This window comes from Lutra lutra, chromosome 9, assembly GCF_902655055.1.
Source record: "Lutra lutra chromosome 9, mLutLut1.2, whole genome shotgun sequence".
In the NCBI taxonomy this organism is placed as follows: domain Eukaryota; kingdom Metazoa; phylum Chordata; class Mammalia; order Carnivora; family Mustelidae; genus Lutra; species Lutra lutra.
The window spans coordinates 142,303,244-142,327,432 of NC_062286.1; the positions used below are offsets into that span (position 1 = coordinate 142,303,244).

Sequence of the window (24,189 nt, forward strand, 5' to 3'; positions counted from 1 at the left end):
TCCCTAAGCTGAGCTATCCGCCTCTGTTATGAAAGCCTGTGTGCACATGTGTTCATATTTCTAACACTGACCTCATTATTTTATTTGGAATTAACCAGCATGAAAACTTGGGAGAAAAAAAGTCTTGATAAGAAATAGTAAGCCAGTGCCAGATAAAGGCCCAGGTCACATTTAATCCAATTGCGGGGATATTTAGAAGGGAAAAGAGTCCTTTCATTTGAAGTCTCTTTGATCTACAGTCTTCTTCCCACTTACACTCATGAAGGAACCATTACATTGTGTGAGGATACTGGGGCCGCGTACGTGATAAGAAAAGGCCTAACCCTCCTAAAATCGTAAGATGGAGTGGAATCTTATGAGCATAGGCAGCTTAACCACGAGGTTTCTTCAAGCAGGTTCTTTAAAGGTTGGGTCTCTCCAAGATCTACCTTCTCCTGAAACACCGTGGTCACTTTCATATCTAACAGTTACAGTTATAAAGTTTGAGTTTATGGCATAACAGCTGATTTTTCTCACTTGATTTGCAGATTGATTTGGTGAATCCTTTCCTTTCCTCCTTCATTTATTCCTTTACCCCATGACTTATCCCAAAACTCTCTGTATGATGACACTAATTATAGGTCCAGCCTCTGACTCTCACCTCAACACCAGACTTGCGCATAAGAATTTTATTGAGCACTTACTGTGGACAAGGCACTATCCACATGCTTCACATACAAGACCTCTTTAAAACTCACCCAAACTTTGGATGTAGGTACTATATGTATCTCTATTTTACCAATGGGGAAACTGAGACTGAGAAGTTAAGGAACTCACCTAAGATCAGAAGGTAGAAAATAGCATTTAAACCCAAGTGGTCTGAACCCAGAGTTGACTCTTACCCAACTAGCTCTGTGGCATCTCCATTACATTGTCAGCTACTCACTTGGTTCTCAAACATACTTTTACTATCATCATGATCATCAGTGTCACCATCTCCATCACCACCGTCATCACCACCACCACCATCACCACCATCTCCATCACCAACATCACGATCACCGTCATCATCACTGTCAGCACCACCATCACCATCGTCATCATCAGCATCACCGTCATCACCATCATCGTCGTCACCGTCACCACTGTCATCACCATAAGTAATAAACAGGATGAACAAGGCACCATTCTGTGGCTCTCCTTCTTACTGTCTGAAGGAAAAGGAATTGGTCTACCTTTCCATGTTATGCACAACTACCAACACAAAAATTTGGTTTTTAAAGTAGCTTATGAAAAGCGCAGTACAAGCAATTCTCAGGTACTTGAGAGAGTCCGATAACTCGAAAACGTGAACAAGGAAAAACACATCTGCATTTGTTTAGGACTACACTGTACTGATTTTTAATAAACCATTTTTTTAAAAAACATTTTATTTATTTATTTGAGAGAAGAGAGAGACAGTGAGAGAGAGCATGAGCGAGGAGAAGGTCAGAGGGAGAAGCAGACTCCCCGTGGAGCTGGGGGCCTGATGCGGGACTTGATCCCGGGACTCCAGGATCATGACCTGAGCCAAAGGCAGTCACTTAACCAACTGAGCCACCCAGGCGCCCAATAAACCATTTTTTTAAAGATTTTATTTATTTATTTGACAGAGATCACAAGTAGGCAGAGAGGCAGGCAGAGAGAGAGGAGGAAGCAGGCTCCCCGCCGAGCAGAGAGCCTAATGTGGGGCTCGATCCCAGGACCCTGAGATCATGACCTGAGCTGAAGGCAGAGGCTTAACCCGCTGAGCCACCCAGGCGCCCCAATAAACCATTTTTTTTAATGAAGGCTTATTTCATAAGGGCTTTTCCCGAAGTATGTCCTCCGGAGCAACCATGGTCAGATAGCGGCTGTTCTGGTGGGGTCAGCAGGATGTTGACTGGTCAGATTTCTTTGGCGGATGCTGGGTTGACCAGAGTGAAGCAGATGTCCCTCCTGGGGGACTTCTCGGGCCTGTAGCATGCTCCTACCTAGTGTGCATCTCTGAGATGTGTGTCTGGGAAGCATAAAGGAGGAGACGCATAGTCAAAGCTGAGGGGAGAAGGCCTCGTAGGGCATCCGCAGAGGCTGGGGAACAGAGTTACTTGGTGTAGGATACACAGCAAGTCCAGGAAAAATACCCAGGTTGGCATCAGGTTCAGGGTAAGACTTTTGTTCATAATCTCTCCCCACCTCCTCCCGGCCAGCACTAGATTCTCATAGCCTGAGAGCCCTGGAGTAGGGATCAAGTTCCCAGGGCCAGAGACCAAGGACTAGCCATAGAGCCAGAGCTGGCCTGAGGCAGCCAGTGGGAGGCGCGAGGCCTCTCCGCCTGCCTACGAGGCTGGGCCACAGGGCGGTGCAGCGGAAACACGGCACAGGCTGATTCCTAGCAGAGGATCTGGTTCTTCCTCTCTTGTGTCCATGTCCTAGCAAACCATGGGAAGCCACCCAGAGATGGGACGGTTATTTTCTAGAACTTGGTTTCCTTCTCCCAATTCAGGTCAAGGCCATTATTGCTCATAATCCTCTGTTAATCACCCACTGTATGTTGTTTCCGAGCTTAGAATAAACTGAGATTAATGGGGAAGACACCCGAGAGGACTTCACAGTGAAACCCTGTGTGCCAGTCCCTGCAAGCTTCTGGGGTCCCTCCTCTGACCCTGATTCTGAGCCGCAGCAACCCCTTCCCCACCAGGACCTCTCCTTGTAACAAACAACCTGTTGTGTGTTTCTTGCCTCTCTCCTTCTCATCTGGTAGATCTTTTTTTAAAAGATATGAGAGGAGAGAAGGTATTTAAAAGCTCTCTCTGCCTGGCTACATAAATTACAGTGTAATCATGCAATGAGATGCTGTGTGCGTCCCAAAAGAATAAGGCCCACAAGGAAGAATTTATGCAGAAAGCACTTCAGTGGGCGAAAGAGAAAGTGCAACACAAACAGTGTGACCTCATCTATGCGAATAATTGCGAGAGCTCTGTACCCACACCTGCCCGTGCATGTGCTCCTGAACCTACCTCTATACCTGGGCCTACAACCACCTGTACCTACCCCCATACCTCTGTCTGCACCTGTACCTGTAACTACCTGTACCTGTAATGACACCTGTACCTACTCCCATACCTCTCTCTGCACCTGTACCTCCGCATCTGTACCTGTAACCACCTACACCTGTACTTCTGTCTGCACCTGTGTCTACACCTGTACCTGCACCTGCACCTGTACTTATCCTGCGGTTGTACTTACACCTGTGCCTGTACCTACCTCAGCTTGGCCTGGGCTGAGGTCAGCTGTGGAGACTTCACTGCCCAGAGCCCCCAGGAGCCCCCGGGGAGGAGCGCACAGAAAGTTCTGCAGGGAGGGGTCCTTAGGGCAGGGCACTGAGCAGTGGGTCCTGCCAGCTCCACCCAGAACAAGGCTTCAAGTGCCAAAGTGACCCCCGCTGCCCCCTGCCGCCCCCCCGCCGCCCCAGGGAGGCTTGGAGCCTGACATCAGCTGGACGTTTGTGTTTTCCTGGTCCAAGCAAATTAAATCCTCCCTGAACGGCAGAATTGCCTGCCCTGAAACAAAGACCACGGACGGGTAAGTAGGAGGAAGCGTAAGAGGGGCACTGAACTCTGAATGAGGTGTTGCAGGGTGATGGGCGCCAGTGCACAGAGCTTGTGAGCTGGGGCAGAGAGGGAAGGGGAGCGGCTAGAATGGTGGGGGGCTCCCTGTAATGGGCTGGAGCCAAGGTGCAGAACCTGCTCGCTTGTGGCTTTTTAGGGAGTAGGAGTGGGTCTGCTGGGTGGGCCCCCGGCTTGTTTCCCTCGTCTTTGGAAGTGCCAAGAGAGACAAGTCAGCGACTCCCGGCCGCTGAGACCACCCGCTTCTGGAGATGGCTCTGGGATAGCGCCCGTCCTCACCTCCCACTCGTCAGGGCCCCGAGTAAGAAGAGAAAGGAGGTGCTTCTGGGCCCTTCTTTCCTCTAGTCCAGGCGGAGCCGGTGAGCTCAGGGTTGAACAGCCTCGAGCCAAAAGAGCTAAATCAGGAATTCTCAGTGAGGGGTGACTCTTCCCCCGAGGACACTGGCTGTGTCTGGAGACACCCTTGTCATGCCTCGGGACGGGGGTGCTACCGGCGTTAGTGGGCAGAAGCGAAGGACCCCGCTCAGTGCCCTACATGCCCAGGACGGCCCCACAACAGAGAAGGATCGGTGCCAACGCCACTATGTTCTGGTCCTTCAAGGGCCCCAGGAGCGTTTGTGGGTTTTATCGTCCAGCCGCTGGAGGGATAAAGCACAGCTACCCCCTTCTGCCTTACATCAAGAGATGCTGAGCCAGAATCTGGGTCCTCATCACCATCCCATCGGGTCCCCACGGCCAGCGGAGCGGCAGGTGACACGGACCATGCTGCTTTCCCGGTCCTTAGTAAACAAACAGGAAGTTTCCACAGCGTGGAAAGGGGACACCCAGGTTGCCAGCAGGTCGGCCTGTGTGAGGACTTCAGGCTGCCTCCCCCGGTCTGCTCAAGGGACACCTGTGTCTGGAGGTTTGAGAACATGTACATAGATCAGGAAGCTTTCTAGAACTTTCTGAATAATGGCATCTCTGGCCTACCCCCACCCCCTTTTATGGCGGTAAGATACACACGACACAAAATTTACCCTTGAGGCATTTAGTGCATTCGCAGCATCGTGCAACCGTCACTTCTACGGAGTTCCAGAACATTCCCTCATCCTAGAAGCACTCAGCCCCCGCTCCCTCTCCCAGCCCCTGGCAACCACGAATCCACTTTCTGTCTCCAGGGATTCACCCACTCAGGCCGTGGCGTGCAGGAGGAGGGGTAGGACACGTGGGCCCCCGTGTCTCCTTCTCTCTCCAAGCCTCGCGCCCGTGCGTCCACCCACCTTTGAGCAGAAACCCATGCTTCACCCCTTCTTAAAGCCGAACAGGACTCGGTCACACGGCTGGGCCGCATCTCGTTCATCCTTCCGTCCGCGTGGGGCCGCGTCCACCTTCAGCCACCGGGAGCTGCTCCGACCGTTCATGCCCCACATCCCTGCCGCCTGTCTCCGGTCCCTGGGGGGTTTGCCCAGGGGGACCACCGGCCCCCGTGGCGACTCTGTCCCTTTTGAGGAAACGCCAGCCTGGCTTCCAGGTAGCCCGTGGGCCTCCCGTTGAGCTGGCTGGCGAGTGAGTGCTCTCCCACCAAGACCCCAAGTATGTCCTGGGGACAAGCCACTGGGGTGGGCGTGGGCTCCAGGAGCCCTGAGGAAGCAGCCCCAGTGTGGACAAGCATCGACAGGTCACTCTCCTGGATGAGAGGGGCCCCTTGCTCCTGCCGTGACAGCGGCCACACTCACAGTTTTGGGGGGTTGATGGCTCTGCCTTTCAGGGGCCCAGCACAACCCGGTCCTATCGGACCAGGGGCAGAGCCCACTTTCTCTGCAGGCCCCAGCTGGGCGGGGATGGGGGGACAGGGCTCCCCAGGCTCCACAGCAGGGGTGCAGTGAGCACTCGGGTCAGTGTGCTCAGCAAACAAACCGAAAGTGCCCTAAGATGCTCGTGGGAACCCTGAGTCCTTGAGCTCTACAGTGTTCTCCTGCTCATGCAGAGCAGGAGGAAGGCCGCTCGGGACCCTGGAGTTGGCGGAGTTAGGGTGGGGAATGCTGTTCAGAGATGCCCAAGGCATGGACCCTGGCTCCGAACATGAATCAGGGACCCAAGGCAGTGGTAGCTGGGCCTGAGGGGGACATGTGTCCTCCAGGGGCGGGGAGACCCCAACTCCGTAGCAACCAGCGTGCTGACCACCTACTCCCCGAGAATGTGTACGACATGGGCACCGTTGCTCTCAGGTGGACTTCAGTGCTCCTGGGGCCCCTCCGAGCAGGAAGGGCGCTGCCACAGGGAAGTCTTGGTTCCCTGTTCCTCCGGGCAGAGGACGCACTCGGGCTGACCCCCCGGGAGCCTGGGGGCTCCTCGCTGGTGCTCCTGCCAAGCGCAGGTCCGGAGAACCCGTGTGTGCCCACCGGGTGTAAACCCAGGAGATGGGGACGGAAGCTCCAACTCCTGCACGAAGCCTTCCAGGACTGCCGAGGCCCGGCCGGTCCCATTCCTCCCCATGCCCAGAGAGCCCAGGCGTTGTCGAGGGGAGAACAAGTGGGGAGGGGGTTGGCGCTGCTGGCGCTGGGTTCGCGGCCCGGCTCTGCCTCCTACCCTTGAAGTCTTCATCTAAAGTGGGGTTGGCGCTGTCTGTCCTGGGGTGTCGCAGGGGTCAGTGAGGTGAGCACACACGAGAGCTCAGGGTGGGGCCCGGTGCTGAGCCGTGACCCCAAGTCCACCAGAGAGGAGAGAGAGACACCAGTGAGTGTGGACTGAGGCGTCCCCTTGGGGACGGGCCTGCCTCTGTGTCTGAGACTGGGTCTCCGGGGCCAGTGGGGCCTGCTGCCCCCGGAGCTCTCCCTGGAGCTGGGCCTCGCAGCGTCAGGGCCCCTCGGAGGGGAGGCGGGCGGCTGGTGAGGCAGCACAGGCTCCAGGTGGTCGTGAGGGTTAAGAGATGATCCTGCAAGAGGGAACGGGACGGAGCAGCCCGGAGCAGGGCGGTCAGGGAGGGCTGCCTGGGGAAGGGGGGTGTTGATCAGAGATCTGAAGCCTTCATGGGGCAGGGAGGGGGAGCCCCCAGAAGAAGGTCAGGTCTCGAGCTTTCTAGAGACACTGCCGCCAGCTCTTACAGGGACCTCTCCGTGAATGGGTTTGCTTCCAGCCCTTCCTCCCCGGTCCCTGCCACGGCCTCCCACACGCAGTCCCCTCGAGCCACCGTACCAAACTGTCTGCCACCCTCTCTCTTGTGGACTCATCACACTGCCCTATCGCCCCCCCAGGAACGTGCAGCCCTCCCACAGTTGAGAATAAAGAGAACGTGGGATTTCAGTTAAAAGGGTGAATTATGGTGATGGGTTCCTCCTTGTGACCCTGGAGGCCCGGCCTCCAGTTCTGGACGAAATCCCGGTTATAGCTGTGTCCTTTCCAGGTAGGCAGTCCTGGGCGGGGCAGGGGTGGGGGGCATAAAAACTTAGGGGGAGGGCGCCTGGGTGGCTCAGTTGGCAAAGCAGCTGCCATCAGCTCAGGTCATGATCCCAGAGTCCCGGGATCGAGTCCCACATCAGGATCTCAGCTCCACTGGGAGCCTGCTTCTCCCTCTGACCTCCTCCTCTCTCATGCTCTCTCTCACTGTCTCTCAAATAAATAAATAAAATCTTTAAAAAAATAAATAAACCTGGGGGGAGAGTCCCAGGGCTCCTGTTTCCAGCACCTTGGCTCAAATCCCTGCATCTGAGCAGGCTGCCCCCCTTCTAGACGCACGTGCCCCCGTTCCAGGGCGGAGTAAGTCCGTCCGCTGGCAGCCAGGCCTGATGCCCGCGAGTGGGCTGTGCCGGCCGAGCACGCTGGGGTGGTGAGCCGGGCAGGAAGTGTGCCCCCGCACCCCCATGTCTTACTAACGCCAGCTTCTCTCTCGCTCCCCCGTTTGCCATCTTTGCCTGACCGACACGATGAGTCCCTGTGCTCATCAGACTGGGGCACCCACACAGCAGTGCACTCCCCGTCCTCGGGACCCCAGCCCACCCTGCACCACCCCCCTGCCTTCCCATCTTCCTCAGGACCCCAGCCCACCCTGCACTTCTACCCTCCCCTTCCTCAGTTCCCCTGGCTCCCCTGGCACCCCGTCCCTGCCCCCCCGCATGGCCCCTCTCCAGGTTCCTGGAACAAAGCAAGAACTATGGAGAACTCTCCCTTCACTGCACCACAGAGGCAGAGGAACTCCACCACTAATGGGAGCAAGGTGGTGGCACCATGCGTGCCCCCCGTTCTGAGTCTCCGGCCCCGCAGACATTTGCCGGCACCCCCACGAAGGCTGGGGAGCTGGTGGCTTCCAGTCATTGAGATGTAGCACCGGGCGCACAGGGCCAGCCCAGGAGGGGCCAGCCTGGGTGGGAGTTTCTGGGACACACCTGGCATCCTTCTCCCACAACCTCGATGTCACGGGGGGGACCTCCTTGCCCATTCTTGGCCACACAGATGGAGGGGCTGCTTTCCGCTGTCATGCCCCAGCCTGGCGAGTCCTCCCATTACCATCCCCAGCCGTGGCTGCTGGATGCAGGATGGGAGGGGGTGTTGGGAAGAGGTTTCTCCCCTGCCGAGACAGCACAGAACACCAGCACTCAGGCTCTGGGAGGTGGGGAACAACCTGGCTTCGGACTCAGTTCAGGTGCATAGGAACCAGGGAGTTCCTAAGTAACCACTCCTCTGCCTCAACTTCCTCGTCTGTAATGCGGAAGGGTCTTGGCACTGCTTGTAGAGTTTTACGGGGAAGAAATGAGTCTCTGTGGGTCAAGTGTCTTGCCTGGCACCCGCGTCCTCGTTCACCAGCTGTTGTTACTACGACAGCATTCCCGTGCCCTACTTCTCCGGCGCTGGTGCTGGGCTGCTGCCCTCACTACGGGATTGTTACGTCAGGCTGTCCCAGCGACTGCCGGGTGCCTCTGCTGATAGGATGTGACCATGGACGTGGGAGGAGAGAACCTGGGGGTCTGAGTCTGCGCTGGGACCAACCCTTGAACCATGATCCAGCTGTACCTGAAACCTACACCACTCCCAGCCGGGGGTCAGTATGTCGCCTCACTGCCTGAGCCAGTTCGAGAGTGATTTCTGACACCCAGCAATGGACAGGGTTCTAAACACGGCGGTAGTGAGGGGCACTGAATCCCCTTCTCTGGGGTCCTCCGGTCCTTGGTTTGTTTGGTCACCTGCCTCGTGTCGTTTGCAGAGCCTCTGCGTGTGTCGTTTGCAGAGCCTCTGCGTGTGTCGTTTGCAGAGCCCTCTGCGTGTGTCGTTTGCAGAGCCTCTGCGTGTGTCGTTTGCAGAGCCTCTGCGTGTGTCGTTTGCAGAGCCCTCTGCGTGTGTCGTTTGCAGAGCCTCTGCGTGTGTCGTTTCCAGAGCCTCTGCGTGTGTCGTTTGCAGAGCCCTCTGCGTGTGTCGTTTGCAGAGCCTCTGCGTGTGTCGTTTGCAGAGCCCTCTGCGTGTGTCGTTTGCAGAGCCCTCTGCGTGTGTCCGTCAGAACGCCTGGCTCTCTGGAGGGGACTCGGAAACACCAGGCACCATTATCGGTAAAGTCTAATACTCAGCCCAGACTTACGACACGACAAAATGTTCAGTCCCTGTTGCTGGCAATGCGTAAACTCAGCGGGGCTCAGTGCTCAGCCCTCACTAAGCCGGTGTTCGGCCCTCAATTCACAAAGCACAGTACTCAGTGATCACTTATTTGAGGAGCTCAGTACTCATCCCTCAGCCCTGGCCGAACAGTGTTCGTTACTGCTAAACACAGTACTCAGTACTGAGATAGCACAGTGCTTACCCTTGTAACGAAGCACAGTACTCACTACTGACTTAGCATAGTACTCAGTACTGACCAAACACGGTACTCAGTACTGGATAAGCACAGTACTCCACTGTCAGTATAACAAAGTACAGTACTCTGTCCTGGGTACAGACTAAGCACCCTGTAAGATACTGAATAATCACAGCTCTCTGCCCTCAGTGCTGTGTACGGGTCAGATACGATACAGTCCCCAGCTGCTGCGTCTCGCACGCTCTTGACGATCACTGTGCAAGACACATCAGAATCCCGTCTCCAGAAGAGGACAAGGAAACAAGAGGGCCAATGACCTGACCAAGGCAGAGAGCCGGAGAGGAGGGCAGGGCCCGGTCCTGTGTCCCTGTGGAGCCCTTCCCAGAGGAACAGGAGAAGCAGAATGAGGAGAGCCGCACGCCGGCAGGAATCACTCCCGCTGGCCCGGCTGGGGTGACATGCCCTTCCCCGCACCGATCACTGGGTCCTCCCCACTGGCGGGCAGGGGTGCACCTCACAGACACACCCGGGCTGGCGGCAGCCTTGCTGCCGCATCTCAGCCTGCATGGAGCCTCATCCCCCCTCGCTCGTGGTCCCCAGATGCCCACACAGCCACCGTTCCTCTCCTTCGGGGCCTGGGGGCTGGTCTCCTTCCCACAGCTGGGACCTGCCCCCCGGGGCTCCCACCTGGGGCCCGGGTGCCATGGCCTCCGTCTCCCCACCCTGCCCCACATTCCCCAGGACTGGATCCTGTCTGGTGTGTCATCCCTTATCCCCCACCCAGGGCTAGGCCACGACAGTGGCCAACGCGTCCTGTTCTATTGGAACAGAGACTGTGTGGACAGGGCCTCCCAGAGACAGGCAGGGACACTCCGGAAATACTCACGGAGCAGAGTTCCAGCCCAGAGCCTTGGCTCTTCATCTGGAGACCAGACTGACAAGCAGCAAGGTGTGGACGACAAGTCTGAGGGAACACGGAGCCCGAAAGCCCCCCTGCCACGTCATCCGTTCCGTCGGTGCCGGGCTGGATCAGACCGAGGCAGAAAGCCCTGAGAGGAACCTGTCTCACCGTGGACTCGGCTCTGTCCTGGGCTCCCTGTTCCCGGCTTGAGTCGCCAGAAGGGAGAGTCTCTCTGTTCTGCTTCTGCGCCGACGACAGCCCTTGTGAGCACTCAGGGTCGAGCGGCATCCGGGAAGCCACTGATGTGCCCCAGGCCGCCCCGCTCAGAGCCGCTGGTTCTCCCAGGAGGCGTCCGCCACCTGCTGTTGACTGAACACGGCTCGAGGCCAAGGGCTGCGCGGTCACTGGGCGACCCTCTCTTCTGAGCGTCCAGGCTGCTGGGGACAGGAAGAAGGCAGTCCACGACAGCAGAAATACACTGGGAAGAGCTGGCAATGACAGGGCCACGAGGACGATGAAGCTGGGTGTAGCCCGGCTCCTGGTGCAGCTCAGGTCTCCGGGGGCCGGCCCTCGCCCTCCCGCACTGGGTCGTGCCAACAGTTCACAGGGAGGGCTGGCCACGCCGCACTGGGAGACGCCTGGGAGGACCCCCTCCCTGCGCCCACTTGCCCTGGGCTGGTGCCCAGAAACTAGCCTCTGGCTCCCAGGCTGGACCCCTCTGCTGCAGGTCACGCCACAGGACGGCACCCACCGGCCCCTGCACGATGAGGCTGAAGCCAGACCCCAGCTGACACCACGTCTCTCTCCTCCCTCCTGGCCCTTCTCCTCCTCCCAGTCACTCACCTAAGCATCCTTGTCTCGGTCTCTGCCATATGGAACCCCACTGCGACACCAGGACGGACAAGTCGGGACGGGCGTCTGTGGGCGGTACCACAGGCTCATACCTGAGCAGCCCAGTGACCTCCCGTCTGCTTCGCACTTACCCGCCCGTGCCGAGCGACGGCTCTGCAGACGGCACGGGGGCAGGCAGAGGTTCGACCACAGGCAGCGGGGAACCATCCAGCTCCTGAAAGCAGAAAGAACATGGCGGGAGATCTTGGGCTGCTGAGGACTGGCAGGGAAGGCGTCCAGCCAGGTGGCTCCAGGGCTCTGGGTCTTGGCAGAGAGACGGCGTTGTGACAGTGGAGGGGCCCCAGCCAGATTGTCCCTCAAGAGCCGCATTTGAGGAGCGCCCAGCTGGCTCAGTCGGTTAGGCATCCAACTCTTGGTTTCGGCTCAGGTCGTGATCTCAGGGTCGTGGGATTGAGCCCTGCTCCGGCTCCGTGCTCAGCTTAGGACCTACTTAAGATGCTCTCCCTCCCTCTCCCTCTGCCCTCGTCCCAGCTCACACTTGCGCTCGCTCACTCGCTCTCTCCCAAATAAATTAATGTTTTAAAATTCTTTTAAAAAAAATGCACATTTGGGAACAAGAAGCCGATTGGCCGCCTTGGCCTGCGGGCCTGTCTGTTGGCTGGGGAGGGCAGACCACGTTGACCGTCTCCCCAGCACCACTCGTGATGGGCAGCGATGACTCCCCTGAGGAAATCAGGCCTCTGCTACCAGAAGAAGCAGCGTGGACACTGCAGGGTCCCTGGGCCAGCAGAGCCGCCTTCTATAATCCCAAACCACAAACGCAGCAGCTGTCTGTCTTTGTTAATCTGGGCCAAACCAAAGGGCGTTTTGAGAAGCATCTAACGCTCTTCCCCACCAGGCAAATTCTGTAGGAACATATTCGTGGCTTTCATTAGTATTCACACGGCTTTGAGGGGTTTTTCATGATTTGTAAAACTCCAAGTAGTGTGAAAGGTCCTGTGTCCATGTTGCACATCGAATCCCTTTTCCTATCACAGTCTGGGTTCTTCTGTTCATTACAAGAACCTAATTGAAAACGATTGAAGCTGGATTTTGTCACACACGGAGAACGCGTGAGAAAATGCAGAAATGCAAACATCCTCGAGCCTTTTGTACCGTGACGGCCGGGAGTTGAGGGGTTGTGGGGGAAGGTAAGGATCCGTCCTTGCGCGGCGCGAGTTTGTCCCGGTAACTTGATGAGAACAGTTTGATGTCATTGGTGACGATTTCATCGCTTTCCCAAGCAGCTGGAGTGAAGCTCTCAGCCCGGACCTCAGAGTCCCGGCGCTTCTGCGGTCCCCACACCCCGAGGGAGAGTGGCAGTCAGGAGCGTCACGATGGGGTCACAGAGACCTCCAGGGCTGTCCCGAGCCTTACTCTGCAGCTGTGTTTAGAGGCTCAAGGCAGGTGACCCCACTCTTGGTCCCCGGTGACCTGTGGAACCTGGTCCCACTGCTTTGCCTCTCTGGTCCTCGGTGGCCCAGTACGCAGAATGGGCAGGATCAGGCGGTCTGGTGGGGCTGGACATTCTGGGCATCCTCTTTAGTGATCTGTGACGAGTTCTTGGATGGGGGGAGATTCCTGACGGTGACGGCTTTTGAGGCATTAGGACGTGGAGGAGGAGGCCCTGATTTGGGCAGACACGAACTCAGTCAAGAGTGGGTGAAGGGCAGACCGTCCCGGGGACAGCCGCGTCCTACCATGCCGGTGGGCGAGGGGGGAGCACACCCCACCCTCTGGGCCAGCCCCTCCCCCAGCCTACACGGGGCCCTTCCAGAGGCCAGAGAAGGCAGAGGAGGCCACACCCCTATTCTGGCTCCTCCCCAGCCCCCCCAGGCGCCAAGAGGTCGCGGCAAGGGCAGTGTAGGCGGCAGCAGACCTTCCCAGGAACCCCCTTCTGCTCTGGGCTCCACTCCGGGGGGCGGTGAGGAGGGACCAGACCTCTCCTCTCCCCGACTCGCCTCTGCCATCTCATTCTCTGTTCGCTTCCTTCCTCCCTCGTGCAGCAGCCCGTGAGGCCCCCAGATGGACCTACGCTCTCCCACCTCGGGACCCTTGTGCTGCCCACCTGCCCCTGCCTGAGCGCCCCGCAGTCCTCGCCCCCCACATCCCGCTGCGCGCTTGCTTCCTCATCGTGTGGGGCTCCGAGAAGCCCTTCTTGCTGCCCGCCCACCATGGCCTTGGGCTTCCCTTGGGCACCTGGCAGTGACCCTGGCCATCTGCGTCTGGATCTGCCCGCCCCCTACTGCCCGGCCGTCTGTCCTGGTCTGGTTTCATTCCTCCACCCAGGGTGTGCCGGGCTCCCGCGGCGTGCACGGTGCCAGGCCCACACGCGCCGTCCTAGCAGACAGTCCTGCCCTGTGTTCCTCTGGCCCAGAGAGGAATGCGGCCTTTCCTTCGTGCTCACACAGGGAGGGAGGACAGGCAAGTGTTCATGCAAAGCAGATAGGACAGCAGATACATAAGCCTGAGGTGACCCTGATTCTGTCAGTATGAAAACTGCGAAGCCCCAGCAGTCGGACCTGGGGCCCCGCGACGGCCACACGGGAGCTACAAATGCATCCAGTGAAATCGTCCTCTTACCTCTGGGCTCCAGTGGGAATCAAGTTTCAAAAGCAAATCGCCTCTCTCAGTGCGGCGCCTGCCGAGTGTCGGTCGTCCCGCCTGTGTCCTGCACGGTCCTGGGGCCGGCCGGGGGGTGCAGTTGCCATTAGGGCTCCGCGCTTCTGGGGGTCGGAGAAGTGGGGACCACTGCAACTCCAGGAACGAAAACGACGGTGCACCATCTGTTTCCCTGGGAAAGTCTCCAGGTTTAATCCCAAACGAGGAGAAGGAGCTGGTACACCTCACTGAAGGCTTACATCCTCCTGGAGAACATGACACTAAGGACTTGGAAGCAGCTTCGAAATGTTAGGGCGAGAGTCTCGGGGAGGTCACAGCAGCCAGGCGAAGCCCTGGGGACCCGGAGCCAGCGCCCTGCAGGACACGGGCGGCACACGGGGAGAGGGCTTCGAGCTGTGTGTGCGTGTGTGTGCAAGCATGTGTGTTTGCATGTGTGTGGGTGTGTGCACACAGGCATGCGTGTTGGGGGGTGTGTGATGTGTGTGCGGTGTGCACGTCCAATACCGTACAAGGCAATGCACAAGCCCAAACATCCAATGGGAACCTTGCCTCTAAGTTCTTCCCCTGGAGCCTCTCAGACCCTATTCCTTCTCCAACACTCTCCATCGCACTTTCTTTTTGTGGACGAAGAGGGCGTCACGTTGTTGGGGGTCTCTGGCTCCACTGGCCCACAAGCTGTGGGAGGGCAGGGCAGCGTCCGTCCGGTGCAAGGCCTGGCCCACAGCGCAGGACGGGTTGTTGAAGTACCTCGGCCCGCCGGGGACAGGGGGCAGGGGCCGGGCTGGGGCGCAGCCTGAAGCCCAGGGTCCTCCCCGGTTGGCGGGTGCCTCCGTCTCCTGGCCTGGGGCTTTCTCTGCTGGAATCTGGACGTGATCCTCTCCCCTTCTCCCCTCCGATGCTTCAGGAACAAACCCCCAAGGTGTTTGCAATTCAAAACCACACATGGTGACTTTTCTCCAGTTTCAAGTTCATTTGAGATTAGGCAAATATCTCCTCCTTGGGGAAGATTCTGCCAGAATCCTTCATTTCATCCGGCCTTTCCGAAGGACGAGAGCCGGCCTTCCAAGCAGAAGTCCCCGGGCGAGCACAATCGCCCGCACCGTAAGTTACTTTAATGTAGACGTCCCTTTAAACTAACCTCATACCATCTGTTCTGTCCTTTAATAACAAATGCAAAAGAGCGCGATTCTCCGCGGCATCATAAACGCGAGGTGGGTGATGGAAATGCCTGTCTGTGTTCTTTATTCATGGCTCTCTCGCACGCTGCTGTGATGTTTCTCTCATTTTCCAGACACAAATCAAGGGGAAACTGCTCTCCCCTGATCTGCTGAATTCATTTGTACAGTATTTCTTCTTAATGTGGTAAACTGTGGGAGGCTCAGAGCGTCCCGAGCCGGGGCAGAGCCCCGGACGCGCACGGGGAGAGGCACCGGGGGATTAAGCAAAGGCACCGGTGGTCAAACGTAATGAGATTCCTTTGCAAAAAATAAAAACCTCTTTAAATATGTGGTGGGTCCTTTCCAGATTAAATACGCCCGTGAAGGATGGGCGGTCTGGCCCACAGGACGCGGCAGAGGCGTGCCGGCGGGTGGGCAGTGCGGCAGCCCCGCATCCGGAGGACCCCTGGCTCTTACCCAAGGGCCTCCTCGATCCGCACGGCTCCGCCGCTTGTCTGGGACGAGCTGTGTACTCAAGCGCAGAACTCACCAACCTTTCTAGAACTTTCCTCGCTCCCAGGAGGTAGACGGGTGCTTCTCAGGCAGCTGGCCTTGAGCTTTTCCCATTAATCACACAGTCCCCTGTCTCTGCAGTGGGGCCTGACCTGCCATGACAAGTCCCACACACACAGCAAGACCGGGGGCCCGGTTGGCAGAACGGGGCTTCTTCTCTGGGATGCAGACTGTCACCACCACCCCGTGTCCCCGGCAAACACACCTTGATTGACACGGGGTCCCTCCCATGGGGTCGAAGAGGTGGCTCTCCTACGAGGGGCTGCCCTCCTGTGAGCCAACCCCTGGGGCTGGAGCTGGGTGGCTGGTGGAGCACCTGTCCTCCTGCAGGGCGCTGCTCCCTGGGCGTGGCCGCCACGCGGGGCTGCTCAGCCTCGGCTGCTCTGTCTGACGGACGCCACTTGGTAGGCAGCAGAGGGACGGGGGATGAAGACGGAGGGGACACCTGTGCTGGGAGGCCCAGCGCTGTTAGCGAGCCAGCAGGCAGAGGGTGGCAGGCTCAGGGCCCAGCGTGTCATCATCTTCAGGAGGCGGGGGTGACTCCAGCGCTTCCCCGGCCCAAGAGGACAGCACAGAGTGACATGGGTCCCCGGCCCAAGAGGACAGCACAGAGTGACATGGGTCCCCGGCCCAAGAGGACAGCACAGAGTGACATGGGTCCCCGGCCCAAGAGGACAGCACAGAGTGACATGGGTCCCCGGCCCAAGAGGACAGCACAGAGTGACATGGGTCCCCGGCCCAAGAGGACAGCACAGAGTGACATGGGTCCCCGGCCCAAGAGGACAGCACAGAGTGACATGGGTCCCCGGCCCAAGAGGACAGCACAGAGTGACACGGGTCCCCGGCCCAAGAGGACAGCACAGAGTGACACGGGTCCCCGGCCCAAGAGGACAGCACAGAGTGACACGGGTCCCCGGCCCAAGAGGACAGCACAGAGTGACACGGGTCCCCGGCCCAAGAGGACAGCACAGAGTGACACGGGTCCCCGGCCCAAGAGGACAGCACAGAGTGACACGGGTCCCCGGCCCAAGAGGACAGCACAGAGTGACACGGGTCCCCGGCCCAAGAGGACAGCACAGAGTGACACGGGTCCCCGGCCCTGGCCCTTCTTTCGGTGGCCTGGCCTGAACCCCTGTTGGGTGCTGCTGCTCAGGGCAGAGCGAGGGAAGCCAGGAGGGGGGAGACAGGAACAAAGATGGTCCCCACAGACTGGGGGTAGGCGTGGGGGGTGGGGAGGGTCTGTGGAGGGAGTGGGGCGGGGGAGGGGTATGGGACTGAGGGAGGGATGTGTGGGGGGAGAGGTTAATGGAGAGGGAGGGGTATGCAGGTGGGGGAGGGCCTGTGGAGGGAGGGGTACGCGGAAGGGAGGGGTATGGAGGTGGGGAATGATTTGTGGAGGGTGGGGAGGATGGGAATGAGGGAGGGGATTGCAGAGGAGGGGCTGAGGGTGGGGGAGGGGCCTGTGAGGGGAGTGGGGAGTGGAAGGGTGTGTGGAGGGAGGAAGGGGGACATTTCCAAACCGTCACCCAAGATGTCTACTCAGCACCTGTCACCTTGCATGCGTACAAAGCAGACTTTCTTATGGTGACAACTTTGGGGACAGGCAAGGATGCAGTAGAGTCCCACGGGCTGTGGTCACACAGCCGTGCTGCACACATCGTGCTGTCCCTTCGTTTGTGACTCATTTACTCCAGACCAGGAAGCGGGCCCTGATGTCACCTTCTCTCATTTAGCCCAACCTGGGCCCCCAGCTCTGGCGAGCACCCGTCTATCCCGTGTCCATGAGCTCGGGGGCGTCTGAACGAAGAATGTCGGGTCCGGGTCTGCTCGTAGGCCAGAGGATTTCACTGTGGTCCATTTTGTTATAAAATGTTGTTACAAACCCGCTGCTTGATTTAAAAAAAAAAAAAAAAACTATTCTGTAAAGCTGTGTGTGTTTGACCGTGAACAATGCAGGGTCGGGCACGGCCAGAAACCTGCATGTTAACTTCCGGCTCCCCAAAGCCTGACTGCTGAGAGCCCTCTGTCGGCCAGAAGCCTTGCGGGCCAGGTAAACGGCCGATGAGCACGTATGTCGTATGTTAGGTGTGTCGCAGACTGTGAGCTTACAGCACAGTCAGCTAGAGGAAATTCTGTGTCGTTAAGGAAACCATAAGGAGGAAAAAATATACCATATTTACTGGAAAACCTCCATAGACAGACGGACCGGCCTGGGAGAAACCCGTGTCTGAGAGTCGGCCGTAGGCAACATTAAACTCCAGTCTGTGGGTCAGACCTCGGCCTCCACACCTTCTCAGTCTCCGGGGTTTACGTTCCCCTGGCTCAGCAAAGCCAGTTACCTTACAGCTGGTGACCCCGTTCCCATCAGGTGTCCCTTGTTGTGACAAGATCTTTGCTTCCTCTAAATGGAAGACGCACGGCCCGTTTTTAAATTCTGTACTGAAGCGTGGCTCCCATAGGGGATTACGGTAATCTCAGTTGTGCAACACACACCTGGTGTCGGGCGACTCGAGTATTTACACGATGAAATGCTCGCCGTGAGGAGCGCAGTCGCCATCTGTCACCACACTGTGCATCTCGTTTTTCATTCTACTGCTGTCCTTCCCGTGTCCCCAGGACTGCTCTTCCCGTCCCCCGCCCCTGCCGCCCGGAGAACACTGAACTGTGTGCTCGTCTCACTCCTCAGTGCCCCCCTTCAGCCCCCGCTGACTTCCTCCCGAGTTGGGAGCCACAGAAACATTATTAAGTTGCTTTTTCAACAACACCCAGCCTCTCTGCTCGAACACTTCTGTGTGTATGTCGCACGGTGGCCATCCTGACGACAGGCTTCACAGTGAAATCTGTGTCTCCAAGCTGGTCACAGGGCCTCCCTGCCCCTCAGGGACCGGATCCTATCCCTGGTGCCTCCATCAAAGGAGCGAAAAGGTGGGACACAGGTGAAAATTTAGGGCACATACACGGGCCGGGTCCCAACCTCTTTTACCTCTGGACTCTACGGCAACTGCTCCGTTATCCGTCCTCCAGTCTGATGGCGGACGGAAGGATCATTTGCGTCAGGGTGGCGGCCATTTTCCACCATTGCTTCCAGGCTTCCTCAGCGGTGTTGGAGGTCTCTACCCTGTGACCTACGCTCCCTGCAGAGACTTTACCTTGGAATATTGTGTCTTATCTTTCCCCATTACCTGGTGGGCCACTGGACGTGTAGTTACGACTCCCAGATCTCAGACTGACCTTCCGGTTCCCAATGTGGATAAAGTTTTAGGTCCCGAAGTACCTCGAGATGGCCAAGTGCGAGGAAATTCGGGGCTGGGTGAGTGTACGTTTAGGGAGCATAGCCTCTGCTCCCCACGGCAGGCTGACATGCCTCTCCTCCGGCTCCTCCTTCCAGATCCGGTCTGACAAAGACAACGACATCCCCATCCGGTACAGCATCACGGGCGTGGGCGCCGACCAGCCCCCCATGGAGGTCTTCAGCATCGACTCCATGTCTGGACGGATGTATGTCACTCGGCCCATGGACCGGGAGGAGCGCGCCTCCTACCACGTGAGTACCTCGGGCCTTGGGTTCCTACCTTTGGAAGGAGAACTCAGCTCATAGTTTAAGACTCGGACCTCTTATGCATCCCACTTCATCTCGCATCCAACCATCCATCCATCCATCCATCCATCCATTCCTCTACCCATTCCTTCTTTCATCCACCCATTCTTCCACCCATCTACACATCCATCCATCCATCCATCCCCCATCTACTGGTCCATCCATCCATCCATCCATCCATCCATCCATCCCTTCTTCCATTGATTCCTTCCTTCATCCAACCATTCTTTCATCCATCTTCACATCCATCCATCTACTCATCCAACCATCCACCCATCTACTGATCCATCTATCCATCCATCCATCCAACCTTCTGTCCATCCCTCCACCCATTCATTCCTCCAACCATCCATCCCTCCATCCACCCATCAACCAATCCATCCATCCATCCATTCCTCAGTCCATCTGTCCACCCATCCATCCCTCCATTTATCCATTCCACCCAAGAATCTGTCCATCCACCCACCCACCCACACATCCACCCATGCAGGGAACATTTCTCAAGGATCTAGCATGTGTCAGGCCCTGTGGTTGGCAGTAGGCCTGCAATGATAACATGAGTAAACATGGCCTCACTCTGGGGGAGCTTACACTGTACTGGGATTAAGAGGCATCAAAGCTCCTTGACCTGAAGCCCCTAAGAAAGGCTCGGTCCCCCAACTCTTCAGCAGACAGACCACAGGCCGTGAGAAGAGGGGGTGTGGGTACTGACCCACCTCTGCATCCTGCCCCAGAGATGCAATTGGCAATGGGCCTGTGGCTGCCCTCCTGACTGCCTCTTGGACAGTGGGGGCCAGGGTCAGGGAGAAGGAGATGTAAGGGAAATAGGTTGTCTTGTCAGCTGGTTGGAAAAAGAGCTTGTTGTGGAGCCCGAGTATCTAAAGGAAAATCATCATATCCTTTCTGAGGCAGACTGATGATTGTGTTTACAGGGCTAGGGAATGTGGAGGAAAACACGCATCGAGACCCCAGAAGCAGCCAGCCGCTGACACTCAGGCACACTTTGCCGCCGGCTTCCAGACAGGCGATTTCAGGGGTGCTCCCCCCGGAAGGCGCTCTCAGGGGCCTTCTCTGAGTGAAATAAGGCGTGGTTGTTCCCACACCAGACACTTACCAGTGTCCCAGTGTCCCCAGACCCTGGGGACGCACGACCCCTCCTCCCTGCTCTTCTCTCCCCACCCCTCCCCGGTTTGTCTACCTTCCCAGAGGCACCTGCCCCTTCTAGAATGCCTTGTTCCAGGCATTTGAGCCCCAGGGTCTACAGGGATGCTCAGCCAGTGGTGGAGAGGAGTGAATGTTTCCAGCGAAGGAGCAGGGAAGGGGGAGGGGCTGCTGCTGGCTCGCTGCATTGCCCGCCCTGGTCGGGGTCCCTCTGTGCTGCAGTCCATGTCCCTGATCAGCTGATGACCTGGAGAGCCTCCTCCAACATCGGGGGCTTTGTCTCCAGACGGCCCCACGGGGAGGCCACTTGCTGACACTGGGGTTCACCTCATTCAAGATTAGACAGATCCACCTGTAATTATCACAGTTGCTTGGAGAAGCCCCTCCCCCTGGGCTTGAGGTGCCCCTGCCCCTCCGGAGGTCCCCAGGCGCCTCTGGTGTCCGCTGGAATGTTTGGGGAGTGGGGAGCTCTCGGCAGGGCTCCTCTCCTGCCTTCCTTGGGGCTCCAGCGACCCCTGCTGTCCCCAGTATGGGTGTCTTCTCCGGCTGGTTCTTATGGACCTTCTGGACTAAACAAAAGGCTTCGTCTTTACCCCTGGGCCGGGCTGCCCTCCCGTGCCTGCGGCTCTGCGTGCCTGGTGAGCCTGGTGGGAAGGGGCCACCCCGGGGCGAGACCGCTCAGCTCCTGATGTAAGGACAGCTGCAGGGTCCGGGGCCCAGTGCCGGATGAAGTGGGCAGCCCCATCTGGACTAAGGATTTCAAGGCAGCGACAGAAGAGCATCTGACCACTCACGGCCCCTCCCGAGCTTGGGCCTGCAGGCTGCGCGGTCCCAGGCCATACCCCGGCCCCGCGTGCCTGGCCTGCAGGCTGTGGCCCTCTTCGAGGACGGGCAGCGCTGGCGGGCTGTGGGCCAAACCTGCTTCGAGGCGGACGCAGCGCCCCCCCCCCCCCCCCCCCCCCCCGCCCGCGGACTGCCGAGCCGCCCCTCCCACGCCCAGCGGGAAGGCTCTCCCTTTCACTGTATTTTAATTCCTTGGAAAACCTTGAGCTCAAAAGGAGACCTGGTTTCAGTGTTTCTGGTTAACTGTTCCCCGGCAACATTTCACACCAAAGTCGGCACTGGAATTCCCGGCTCCCTGGCAAGGGTCCGGCTCCACAGTCCAGCCGAGACGGCTCAGCCCGGGGGACAAGGGCGCAAGGGGGCATCTGAACACTGATGTCGTCTCCAGGGAGTGAGTGTCGCCTGCCATCCCCCCTTTGCTCGCGGGCAGGCTGGTCGACCCACCAAACGCCAAGGCAGCAGCTGGTGTCCTGCTGAGGAACATGGGCCCCCGCGTACCTCTCGTGCACACCCCGTTTCTGTTTGTACTTTTTGCCCCATGTGACTTCAAGGCCTCGATCAGCACCAGGCTCTGCCCGGGAGACATGTGGCGGCTAGATGGCTCGGTGGCAGGCCCGCTCAGGAAAGTGGGGGTCACGGGCTGGCCATCCCCTGGGATCTGGGGTGGTGTGCTGGGCCTGGGGGGCAGACCCCTGGTCCTCTCCAGGGACGCCTGTGGACCACAGCCCCTCCTCACTCCAGCTGACCAGAGAGGAAGCAGAGAACTTGGCCGCAGGTGGTGGGGGGAGGTGGGGGGAAACGTCCACCTGTCCCTGCACACTCGGCCTCCAGGTGACCCACTGACCTCCGGACAGCTGGCGCGCCTTCCCTCCCGTCGCCCGCCGCCTCCTGGGGCTCCATCTTGGGAGAGAGGAACCCACCACGCCACCAGGAGTTAAGTGTCCCCGCCGTCTCTGTGAACTGGGAAACGTGCTCCGGGGACTGCCCACCTCAACCTGTCAGACGCGAGGGATGTCTCCCAGGGCCAGCCCTGGCTGCCGCCTCCCGCAGCATCACCCCGAGACCCCGGCTGGAGAAGCAGCCGGATCCATTTGCCCAACTCTGGAGTAAAAGCTCGTGTTCCGTCTTTCCATTCTCTGTCCCGCCGCGGAGAAGCCATCGAGAACTGTCCCGTCTTCCCCAGGGCTGGGAAGCTGCTCCGGGCGGTCCAGACACAGACACGAGCCCGCACAGGACGCCCACTAGGGCCTTCGGGGCAGCGGGGCCGGCTGCCGGGGTGTTAGCCCTCTCTGCCGCCTACCAAGCAAGCACAAACCGGCTTAGCCCAGCACCCGACCCCGGCTCGTGTGTCCCGTGGGCTCGAAAATCGAGGTGACCTGCCTGCAAGTGTCTGCCTCCTGCTCATCCGGATCCCTTCCTCGCTGGCCGCCGGCCGGCACCCTCTCACCCCCTCTCACCCCAGCGTTCCCCGGCACGCAGCCCCTCCACTTCCTCCAGCAGCTCTGAATCCTCCCTCCCTCCCGGCCCCCGACCCCCGGGAGGCCGCCAGCCAGGCCACCGTGTCCCGCCCGGACGCACCTCCCCATCGGAAGCGTGGCCCGATCACAGGGCAACCCCCCATTGCGTCCACGTCTGGGGCTCCATGCCCCACGTCCTCAGGCACCTTTGACTCCGTCCCCACGTGAGAGCAAGCAGATGGGCTATGGACAAAACCAGCAGCACATCAGCGTTCAAATGCACGAAACAGAGAGGGGTCACCTTTGCTTTGCAGGATGATCTCTAGAAGGTTCTTTTGAGGATTCCATAAGTAAGACCTGCTACTGAGTCCTGCCACGGCTCTCGTCTGGGGCAAATTCCCAACTCCTCCTGTGCCTCCCTTGGCCCATCTGTAGAGCAGAGATCGGGACGGTACCAGTCTCGCGGGTGCTCCCAGAAGCTCAGGCCGTTACCCGACGCGGGCGCCCAGGCCTTGCCCTGCCCTGAGCAGGTGTGCGGCCGGTGCTGGCCATGGCAGGAGTCCCTGGCACCCAGCAAAGGTGCTTCCAGGGCCCGTGTGGAGTGCTCCTCGGCCCCAGGAGGAAGCTGGTGGCCCGCAGTTAGGACACCAAGCAGCGTGAGCCTTGAAGAGGCGGCAGGTGGCTCTGGTTCCTCCCCGCTCCTGTCCCCATGGAGGACAGACCCAAGCCCCTGCGCTGGCGTTTCCCTGTCTTGCTCCCATGTGAGAGGGGACAGATGTCTTGCTCAGAGCATCGCCGGGGTAGGAACTTCCCTTTGCAGGAGAGGCGCAGGTTTGCTGGTCCCAGGAGGCGCCCACGGCTCCCCTGGCGCCATCCTGTCTCCGCAGCAAGACCGGATCTCCCCCGACCAAGCCCACAGCATGTGCCCAGCCTGAGAGGTGGGTGACAGTGGGGAGCTTAGAGACTTCCCGCAGAAGCCACAAATGTCATGAAAAGTTGGGGGGAGGGGGAGGGGTGAGACGGGAGGAGCCCCGGCCCTCCCTGCTGGGCCACCGCTGCCCGCCGCAGACTGTGCCGACGCCAGCAGCGTCGCTCGGTGAGAAGACACCGCCTCTAACCGTAGTTCACAAGGACCTTTCTTCAGTGGCTTCTTGACCTTTGGGCTGCTGCTGGGCTGCATTTGACAGGATGAAGGGTCTCCTGGCCACCATTGGAAGATGGGGGGCAGGGCGGGGGCCGAAACAGCGAGGGGCGCGTCACGGCTCTTCTGCTCTCTGCTTGGAGCCGAGGCACCAAGTGTGCGGTCACCTCTGGCACACGGACTGAGGCCCCCCGGGAACTGGGCTCATCTGTGTCCTTGCCACAACACAGGCCTCCTCCAGAGGAAGCCGGCCTCCAGCTTCTCCTCAAACACCCCACTTCAAGGGTAAACTTGCACTCGGGGCCAGGCTGGTGTGGACACCATTGGCCAGAGCCTCCCTGGGGCAGGTGTGGGATGCGGCCTCCTCCTCCCCCTTCCCAGAGGCTGGCAGAGCGGCCATGACACGAGGATAGTGCAGACCCCCAGCCCAAAGACACTTCTCACCCCAGGCCTCAAGC

General features: G+C 58.8%; 1 protein-coding gene across 1 annotated transcript in view; it reads left to right on the top strand.

The window, feature by feature from the left end:
- Nucleotides 1-24,189, top strand: part of CDH4 (cadherin 4) — a 511,528-nt gene that overhangs the window by 435,283 nt on the left and 52,056 nt on the right. The window contains exon 5 of the mRNA XM_047746454.1: nt 18,920-19,075. Coding sequence (XP_047602410.1) covers nt 18,920-19,075 — 156 coding nt within the window. The remainder of the gene's footprint in view (nt 1-18,919; nt 19,076-24,189) is intronic.